We start from the raw sequence: 10,919 nt of genomic DNA on the forward strand, positions 1-10,919 counted from the left end.
TTTTTGCCTGTAAGTGGGTCGCATCTGCTAGTTTGCCACGTCATTTGTAAAAATGTCATATTCTACTTATAGGGCTTTTTCAAAGAAGTTGCATTAATGAATTAAAGAGATTAGAAAACATGATGTTTCAGTTAAGAGAGAATTCCACCCCCAAGCGCCAGGAACCTCACTGCCTCGTGAAGCTCTCAAGTCTAACGGTAGGAAGTCTTAGAAGAAAAAGAGAAAGGAGGGGTAGGGTGATCACTACCCCCTCCTTGATTGCCCTTAACTGTAGGTGTCAACCCGTGAAATGTCTGGCTAGGTTGGGGTCTACAATGGAAAACATATGTCTTGTGGAAATGCAAACATACTCATTTCTTTATGGATAATTGATAATGGTTTTAGTCAAGGAAGATAGTTTTTTGAAAAGCAAATACATGTTTTGGTAAGTAATGATTTGATCAGAACATGAAATGATTATTGTTTTTTTTCTGGGTCTAGATATTAATTCAGTGTTTTGTAACTTACTATAATAAAATATAGTATGACATAATATCTCATACACAGTCTACTTTCAGATTTAATATGATACACATGAGTAAGCCAGAATTAGCCCAAAATAGTCCACCTGGAAAATCTTATTAAAAAACCAATTCATCCAAAATATTTGAATTGAAATAAAACCTACCCACAGCCATTGAGTTGATTCCAACTCATAGTGACTCTACAGGACAGAGTAGAACTGCCCCCATAGGGTTTCTAAGGCTGTAAATCTTTACAGAAACAGACTGCCTCATCTTTCCCCTACAGAATGGCTTTTGACTTCAAACTGATGACATTCTTGTTAGCAGCTAAGTGCCTTAACCACTGTGCCACCAAAACGGTTTTTAGAAATATGTTTTGGCATGCTGTAAAAATGGTGTGGTGTAGTGTTAGAACTCCTCTCACTTCATAAGGGAAAAGGAGAATTAAGATCAACAGCCCAGGACTGATTTGCAGGAGGCAGAGATCAGACATGCCTCCACTGTAACCAAATGGTTGATGGTTCCTGTGTAAAAAAACTTTTTTACAGTTCTGTAAAAAAACTTTTTACATTTCTGACACCATCAGTCTCTTCCACGGCACTTTCTCCTCTGCTGGGTTTGGTAATTCCTTGGAGTGGGCACACAGAAGTCACAGACCAAACTCACAATTATGGGGTCTATTAAGGAAATAACAAGTTACAATTCAAGATCATAAACAACTCAGGACAGTTTTTCATCAGGACAGTTTCTTCTCAGCCATACCCATAGGCATGCTTCTCCCTGACCCTAGGCCTCTCAGCCTGTTGGCCAGGCCTTTGGCCTGCTTGGCAAGTATTACAAAATTCTTTAGCTCTGCCCATAAGTGCCTGGAGGAATCCCACTCTGCCAGCAAGCTTTCTGGCTGAAGGCACTCAGCTTTTTCACTCTGTAGGTCTGGAAGCCCACCTTACCCTCTGTTTTGGTTACTTTGTGCTGCTCTAACAGAAAATACCACAAATGGGATGGCTTGAACAAACAGGAGTTTATTTTCTTACAGTTTTGGAGTCTAGAAGTCCAAGTTCAAAGCTGGGTGAAAGCCCCTCAACCTTAACAACCTTAACAGCTCTGCCTCCTGTTCCCAGCGTACTGAAGCTCTCTCTTCACTCAGGCAGTTGGCTGCTGAGCCTGATAAACCCAAGATCGACAAGTAAAAAGGCACAGTCCTGATATTACCAAATCACACAGCAGGCCATTGATTCAAGTCCAGAGACAGTCCGAAGATTGAAAGGAAACATGGCAGGCTGCTAAATGAAGACTCAGCTACGTGCAGGGTCAAAACATGCCATAAAACTAAAGACCTTCCTCAAAGCTGCTTCTTATACACTGGAGGCAGACCACATCCCTAAGGGAGCTACTCAGCTGCTCCAGTAGATTCCACCATGGGATTGATTGCCAATCTCACCACGTCCGGGAATAAGTACATCCAGCTGCCCAGCCACTCAACCAGGGCCAGCCAAGTTGACAACAACCTTAACTACCACATCCTCTCCTGCCAGTCTCTTCATTCTATTGCCTCTGCTGTTGCCATTTCTCTGCTTCTACTACACATTGTCTCTTGCCATCTCCAGTATTACAGCTCTCACACACTCTCTTTCCTTGGTCTAGGAAGTTCCCAGCACAGGGATCCTGGGTTCAAAGAATGTGCTCTGCTCCTGGCTCTTTCTCTGTGGTTGTGAGGTCCCCATTTCTGCCTCTTGGTTGGCTCCTTTTAAGCCTAGTGGCATGATAAAACTGATCACACCCCTCATTAGGGTTCCATATACCTTTGCATGGTCCCACCCCCATAAGGGAGCCATGCACCTTATTTACATTATTAGCAAGCTATCTAATCCCCTTGATGGGCCACAAGCACCTCATTTGCATAGTCTCACCCAGTTATTTGGTAGGAGTTACAAAGACTATGGCTAGAAGGGACATAGTATGTAATTCACTGCATGGCACACATTATTTTCAATGATGAGTTCCTTTAATAGAAATATTTAAAGTGAAAGCAAAAACAAAAACCATGGATGAAGATCTGGGTTTAAATTGTAGCTATGCTATTTATTAATTGCAATAATAATAATAATAATAATAATAAGGTAAACAATTTAGCTCTTTGCACATCAGTCAGCTAATCTGTAAGTGGTTGACTATAATGGCTACCTCCTGGAGTTATTAGGAAAATTCAATGAACTGAGGCATGCTGAATGCACAAGATAACATAGTATACTCTCAGAATATGATATTTCAAATTCCGTTCTTGTAAAACAGCACTGTCATTCTGCAGCACAATGAGCAGGGACTCTGGAGCTAGACTGCCTGGGTTGACTTCTGGCACCACCATCTTGCCAGTTATGTGATCATAGACAAGCTGCTTAAATTCTCTATGCCTCAGTTTTCTTATCTGTAAAATGGACATAATAAAACACTTTCTTCACAGGGAGATTTAGAGAACTAAATAAATTTATTTACATAAATGCTTAGAACAATACCTGACACATAGAAATGCTATATAATAGTTGTGTTTTAGTTGTACTCCATTGAATCAATTTTGACTCATAGCAACCTTGTGTGACAGAGTAGAAATGCTCTATAGTTTTCTAGGCTGTGATCTAGAAGCAGATTACCAGGTCTTTCCTCTCACGGAGCCACTGGGTGGGTTCGAACCACCAACCTTTTGGTTAGCAACTCAGCGCTTAACCATTGTGCCACCATGGCTAATATAAGTGTTAGTTAGTATTATTATTATAATGAGATACTCATGACTTCTTGTATTGACATATTTTTGAATCGTTACCTTTATAACTACAGCTGTGATCAGGAATATGCTTCTAATGTGTGAAGTGTGCATTAGTGTAAGTTTCTTACTTGAACGCCAGGGGTGGATGGAGAGAAGAGTCACCCATTTCCCAGCTCCAGGCAGTGAATGCTCTGGAAAAACCATCTTCTTTGTAACTTCTAGCTCTGTGGGCAGGTAGAAAACTAAAAACCAAACCCACAGCCATCCAGTCAGTGGATTCTGACAGGGAGACAGGAGCAAAGATATTGTACATCCTCCAGGCGCCACTTACCCTCACTAAGCCATTATTTTCATGAACACAAATATTTTTTAGTTTCATTGTAAATGTTGTTTATAGTGAAAACTGTATTACAACCACATTAAAGGGATTTTTTAAAGATGGAAAATAAATCAACTATAAGCACATTACATGATGTAAAAACGGATTTCATTTTTTTCTTTTTCCCTCTAGTTTTTGTTTCAGTACATATACTATGTATATCATTGCCAGCACCATGTACATACAAGCTGTGTTTAACATTAATTGATAGCCCTTTTCCCTGTTATGTAGTGTTCATGATTATTATTATTGATGGCTACATAGTCAAGTTGACAGACCTACTAAATTGCCTTAGTTTCCTAGTGCTGCAATAACAGAAATACCACTGGTGAATGATTTTAAAGAACAGAAATTTAGTCTCTCATAGTTTAGGAGGCATGGAATCTGCCAAAGGGGCGGTGAGGCAGCATTTTCTGACCTCCTCTAACCCTATAAGAGGAAGACAGAATCACCATCAGTAGCCCAAGACCTATTCCTGTGAAGCCAGACATGCTGCCTCCCTCCAGCCCTTTCACCAACCGTTCCTCTCACAGCACCGAACCTCTCTGCTGGGTTTGGTAATTCACTGCAGTGGCCACACAGAACTCACAGATTATGGGGTTTATTAGGGAAGCAACAGGCTACAATTCAAGTTCAGAAATGCACTCAGTCTCTTGCACCCAGTCATCTCACTCAGCAGCTGACAGTTTCAGTAGCACATTGCTCTCTCAGCAGTGTGTGTCTCTTGCATCTCTCTCTCAGCAGCATGTGTCTCTCATGTCTCTCAGGAGCACATGTCTCTCAGCAGCATGTCTTTCTCAGCCAGCAGTCAGAGAGACTCCTTCTGCCTCTAGGAGGGCTCCTTTTGAGCCTAGCAGAGTAGCCAAGCTAACCAATCCCAACCTCAGAATTCTATACACCTCAGAGAGAGAACTTCCCAGAAGATTGCTTCATGCCATTCTCAACAGAAATACCCCAGGTAGATGATTTTAACAATCAGGAGCTACTCAGTTGCTTATGGCAAATTCCACCATGGAGTTTACAAAGACCTATGGCTAGAAAAGCCACACTATGTGATTTACTACACCACAGGGTCTGAATGGAGGGCACTGGCTGTAGGGGAAGACTTTCTCTCCATCAGTTCCACAGAAAGATCTATCTCGATTTCTGTAGCTCTGGCATTCCTTGGTATCTTGGAGATCTCCATATGTCATCTATCTTCCCCCCAATCTGTGCTTGTATGTTCCTGTGTCTATGATGCTTTTTGTGTCCCTCGGAAACAATTGTCCATACTGATAGGGCCTCATTAACATAACAAAGAAAATCCTATTTCCAAATAGGATTACATTCAAAGGTTTAGGGGTTAGGATCTGTGGTAGTTAAGGTTGTGTGTCAACTTGGCTGGGCCTGGTTTTGAGTGGCTGGGCAGCTGGATGTAGTGATTCTGCATGATTAGACTGATGGTCAGCTCCATGGTGGAATCTACTGTGAGCAGCTCAGCAGTTGCCTTAGAGATGTGATCTGCTTCCAGTAATATAAGAAGACACTTTAAGGAAGGTCTTGAGCTTTTTGGCACACTTGGATCTTGCATTTAGCCAAGTCTTCATTCAGTGGCCTGCCATGTTGTCTGCCAATCTTGGGACTGTTTCTGGTCTTGAACTAATGGCCTGCTGTGTTGCTTGGTAATCTTGGGACTGTGCCATTTTACTTGTTGGCCTTGGGTTAGTCAGCCTCAGGAGCTAGCAGCTGCCTGAGTTAAGAGAAGCCTCCAGGTCCAGTGGGCCGGAAGCAAGAATCAAAGCCAAAGCCCAAGGTCAAGGGGCTTTCACCCAGCCCCTAGAGCTGGCACTTTGAACTCAGACTTCTAGCCTCCTAAACTGTAAGAGAATAAATTCCTGTTGGTTAAAGCCCTGCATTTGTGGTATTTCTGTTGTAGCAGCTCTAGAGAACCAAGACAGGATCCCAACACATATTTTGTGGGAACACAATTCAATACATAACAGCCATAATTGCTCCTTTTTTTAGAAATCAAAATGTCAATCTTTTGTCTAATATGGAGAACTCTAGATATGAATGATAGCAAAGGAAATAAGTTATAAAATAAAAGGACATAGAAGACCTACACCTCCTTATGGCAGGAGTGAAGGAAGGAAAGGAAAATTTGCCCATGAGCCATTAAATTCTAGAATCCGATTTTGCACAGACTTCTACCCCAAATTTTTATTTAATACCTCTGTTTTTAAAGAGAATTAGGAAGAATTTACATACAATGAGTACATGGAGGTTCATTTTACTATTATCTACTTTTGTCTAGGTTTCTCATTTAAAAAAAAAAACCAAAGGGGGGACGTGCCTCTATGAGTGGGGATCGACTTGATAGCAGTGGGATTGGTTTGGGTTTTTTTGGTCTATGAAGTACTAGACGAACTGGTACACCAAAAACTTTCATCAGACCTCACATTACATGACCTTTTCTGGGATAAAAAATAAGATATTTTGAACAAGATACTGGAAACAATAAATTCCCCTTGCCATTTTTGTTTCTGTTTATCAGAGGCCCGAGACTGCTACTACTAAACCCAAAGCCCTAGATTGCTACTGCCTGGATTATAACACTTCCAAGGAAATAAGGTAATGCTGTTCTTAGTGTATAAAGAGATTGATTTCATTGCATCCTGCAACTAACTCATTGCAAGAAGTGTTATTCAGATCTCTATGAAGGGTTTGAACCTGAAAAGAACCTGTTGAGAAAGGAGAAAGATTTGTAATTGCTCATGTTTTCAAAGCTGGAAGGGGTCTTACATAGTATCCGCTCCAACGTTCATCCTTAGAGAGAACAAAGGAAAGAGACCAGGGAGGTTGAGGGGCGTGACAACAGTCACAATGAGCTGAGATTAGAACCCAAGTTTCCTGATTTGTAGTCAGTTGCAGACATTCCTATTTCTATCGTGGAAGAAGGGGAAAGAGTGAAAAAGAAAGAAAGAAAGAAAAGGAGCAGGTAGTTGAACAAAAGCTCAAGACAGGTCCTTACATTAGTCAGAAAATAAAGCTTTCTAGAAAATGCCCGACTTCTAAATAAACATTGGCAGGTTTTGTAGGATTGGATTAGTGAAAATAAACCTCACTCACTGAATAGTTTCAGAAAGTACCCTCTTTGAATGCAAAATAAACAGATTAAAAAACAAACAACTTTTTATTGTGATTTGGGTGAAAGTTTACAGAGCAAATTGGTTTTCCATTCAACAATCCATGCACATTTTGTTCCATGATACAGTGTAACAGCACTCTTCCCATTTCCTTCCTATGTTTGCCATTTCCATCTGTCCTTCTTTCCTGTCCCTTCCTGCCTTCTGAGTTTTGTCCCTGGGCAAATGCTGCTCTTTTGTTCTCTATGGTTTATGGTTCTAAGGAGTGAATACCTCCCTGGTTCTAAGGATTATACACCTTATAGGCTTGTCTATCGTTTGAGCCACAGAGGTCAGTTCAGTTCCTAGCTTGAAGGGCCATAGTCTCGGAGGTTCCCCCAGTCTCTATCAGACCAGTAATCCTGGTCTTATTGTTTTGAGTTTTGTTCCACATTTTCTCTCACTCTTTCCGGAACCTCTTATTGTGATCCCTTTCAGAATGGTCAGCAGTAGTAACTGGGCACCATCTAGTTCTTCTGGTCTCAGGGTCATGGAGGCTGGGGTTTGTATGGTCCATTAGTCCTTTGGAGTAATGTTTACATGTGTCTTTGATTATCTTCACTCTTCTTTCTTCAGATAGGTAGAGACCAATAGCTGCATTTTAGATGGCTGCTCACAAGCTTTTAAAACCCCAGTCGCTACAAACCAAAGGAGAATGTAGTACATTGTCTTTGTGGACTATGTTACTCCAATTGACCTTGGTGTCTCCTGAGACTATGGTCCTAAGCTCCCAGGCCCAGTGACTCATTCCCTCAAAGTGTTTGATTTTAGCTAAAAAGGTATCATAACTTTGCCCCCTGTATGTTCTAATATACTCACAGGTAGATTTGGAAAGCATATAAATATGTATGTAGAAATACTCTATGTCAAACCTGTATTTATTCATGGATGTAGTCCCATTCAGCTTCTCCCACCTGTTCAGCTTGTGTGTCTAAAAGTCACAATGAGATGAAACTAGAACTCAAGTTTCCTGACTTGTAGTCAGTTGGAGACATTCCTGTTTGTGTCATAGAAGATGGGAAAAGAGTGGAGGGGAACAAAAAAAAAGGAGCAGGTAGTTGACACAAAAGCTCAAGAAAACCTACTGCCATCAAGTCAGTTCTGACTCATAGTGACCTCCATTGGATTTCCAAGGCTCTAAATCTTAACTGAAGTAGCTTGCCTCATCTTCCTCCTATGGAGCAGTTGGTGGGTTTGAAACGCCAACCTTCTGGTTAGCAGACAAATGCCTTACTCACTATGCCACCAGAGCTCCTTAAAAACTGAGGAGAGGCTCTTTTGTTAACCAGAAAATAAAGCTTTCTAGAAAGTTCCCCAACTTCTGCATAAACTTTCACAGGTTTTGCAGGATTAGATTAGTGGGAATATATAGCCCTCAGTGAAAAAATTCAGAACCGCACCCTCTTGCCCTTTTAAATGCGAAATAAGCAGATTTCAAAAGCATTTCCCGTCTCCACACTGAATGGTGGCCTCTTGGGGCAGTGTTAATACTATGAAGAGAGAAGTGAGGACAAGTCCCTACCCAATGTACTGCTGTCCCCATCCAGTGGGGGATCGGGATTTGTAATGTTCCCGAGTTGTGCTTTATGACAGCATGGAGAGAGTGTTGCACAAGTGGCTGATACCAATAAATGCACAAATACGGAATTTTAGAGCTCTCTCACCCCCTGTGATGCCCTGTTAATATCATTTGCTGAAATTAGCACAGATTACAAATGAGTTACTGTTGTTAGCTGCCATGGCGTCAGCCCCCGGTTCGTGGTGACACCATGCACAACAGAATGAAGCACTGTCCACTCCTGTACCATCCCCAGGATCGGGGCAGGACTGGACTTTGTGATCCATAGGGTTTTCACTGGCTGATTTTCAGAAGTAGACCACCAGGTCTTTTTTCATAGTCCGTCTTAGTCTGGAAACTCTGCTGAAACCTGCTCAGCATCATAGCAACAGTCAAGCCTCCACTGACAGGTGGTGGCAGCTGCACATGAAGTGCTTTGGCCAGGAATCAAACCTGGGTCTCTTGCATGGGTGAGAAATCTACCAACGAACCACTACCACTGCTTCATTTTAAATAAGTAGAGAGCTACTTCTAATGTCCCACTATTGTTGCCCTGTGGGCCTCAAGATACACACTTTAAGGAGATGCTCAGATAGTAGTTGGTCAAATTCACTAATTCCACTAATGTGTTCACAGGTCTGCTGTTGTAAGAATATCCAACACCAGAATCAGAGAAGAGAGCATAACCAAAGAGAAAGACTGCTTTAAAAGCCAGGAACTAGAAGAGCTTCCAGTGGCTGTTACATTTGCTGTGCTTTCCATCTTCATCATTGTGGTTTTTATCTACATAACAATGGAAAGAAAGCCACTCTTCGGTTAAATACTTAGGAGTGGAGCAGACCTGGAGAAGCAGTGAGCAGTGCCTGGCGCTGCGCCAAGCCCTCCTACTTCAGGAAAGCACCAAGGGCTACTCTGAAAGGAGAGCCCCAATGGTAGCCACATCACCTTCCTTACATGGTGCTGCCTCAAGTCTGTGCCTGGGCTCAATAGGAGGTGGAAGGAACAACTGGGACACCCGGGTGTCTGGGTCAAAGAGCACGATGGGAAATTCTCTCCGTGTCATGTCAGCCATCATTAAATGTGCTTCCCAGTTTGAGCAAACTTCCAAAAAGGAAACTTGCCTGGTGTGTGTGTATGTGTTTGCTTAACTATGGTGATAAGCTGTTGTTGTTATTACTCAAACTCAAAAACCAAGCTCACTACCATTGAGTCAATTACAATTCATAGCGACCCCCACTGGGTTTCCAAGGTTGTAAATCTTTACAGAAGCAGACTGCCCCATCTTTCTTTTGTGGAGTGGCAGGTGGGTTTGAACCACCTACCTTTTGGTTAGCAGCCAAATACCTTAACCACTACACCACAGAGCTCCTTTTATTGCTATTATTAGATGCCATCAAGTTACCTTCCAACTTGTGGTGATCTGAGTGTTACAGAGTAGAACTGTTCCCAGAGATTTTCTTGGCTGTAATTTTTACAGAAGCAATTTGCCAGACCTTTCTTCTGGGGAGCTGCTAAAACACAACACAACGCAACGCACTACGGTGGAGTCAGATCCGACTCATAGCGACCCCTCCTTGCGTTTCCGAGGTATTATCACTACGGAAGTAGATTGCCCACCCTTCCTTCCAAGGAGTGGCTGGTGGGTTTGAACTGCTAGCCTTCTGGTTAGCAGTCAAGTGCCTTAGGCATTACGCCACCAGAGCTGGGTGGGTTTGAAAAGCCAAACTTTAGGTTAGCAGCCAATTGCAAATCTCTCGTGCCACCCAGGCTAAATGAGAAGCCATAGAGCACATTTTATTCACTCTTCAAACTGTATAGCCAACTATGGGAAAGGCCACAACAGATATGATTAACAAAAGAGGAATATGTTTGGTTTAGCAAACACAAAGATATGTCCAACATCATCACTAATGAAAGGAAACAACTTAGAACAAGATAGTATTTTTGTCTTTGAAATTTGTTGTTGTTGTTATGTGCCGTCAAGTCAGACCCGACTCATAGCAACCCCTCCTTGGGTTTCTGAGGCAGTATCACTACGGAAGTAGATTGCCCCATCTTCCTTCCGAGGAGTAGCTGGTGGGTTTGAACCACCATCCTTCTGGTTAGCAGTCAAGTGCCTTAGCCACTATGCTACCAGAGCTCCCCTTTGAAATTTAGCAAGCTTTTAAAAAGTTAAGGCCTAAGGAAGACCTGTAATTGATCATGGCCTCTGGGATCAGGCAGACCTGGCTAAGCCCCCAGCTTCTCCATTTATTGCCTCTGTGACCTTGGGTGAGTTAGTCACCCCTCTCTGAGCTTCAGTTTCAACTTCTAAAAATGGAGAGAGAATAGCCCTCTTAGGGTAATGAAGAATTTGAAGAAATAATGTATATAAACCACTAGTGTCGTCCATACCTGACTTGCAGTGAGCAATAAATACTTAAGCAATGTTACTTCTGGAAGTAATGTCTTCTAGGAGGAACTAACCCTAAATAAGGAAAAATTTTAGGTATTGAGAAGTTTATCATGGCATTCACAATAAGGGAATAATTTAATAAATTGTAGTATAGTCTAC

General features: G+C 42.0%; 1 protein-coding gene across 1 annotated transcript in view; it reads left to right on the top strand.

Moving 5' to 3' along the window:
* Positions 1-9,185, top strand: part of LEMD1 (LEM domain containing 1) — a 44,431-nt gene extending 35,246 nt beyond the window's left edge. The window contains exons 4-5 of the mRNA XM_007953908.1: positions 6,177-6,253; positions 9,002-9,185. Coding sequence (XP_007952099.1) covers positions 6,177-6,253; positions 9,002-9,185 — 261 coding nt within the window. The remainder of the gene's footprint in view (positions 1-6,176; positions 6,254-9,001) is intronic.
* Positions 9,186-10,919: the final 1,734 nt, after the last annotated feature.

Source organism: Orycteropus afer, unplaced genomic scaffold (assembly GCF_000298275.1).
Source record: "Orycteropus afer afer isolate SDZICR_OR568_19922 unplaced genomic scaffold, OryAfe1.0 scaffold00013, whole genome shotgun sequence".
Lineage (NCBI taxonomy): Eukaryota > Metazoa > Chordata > Mammalia > Tubulidentata > Orycteropodidae > Orycteropus > Orycteropus afer.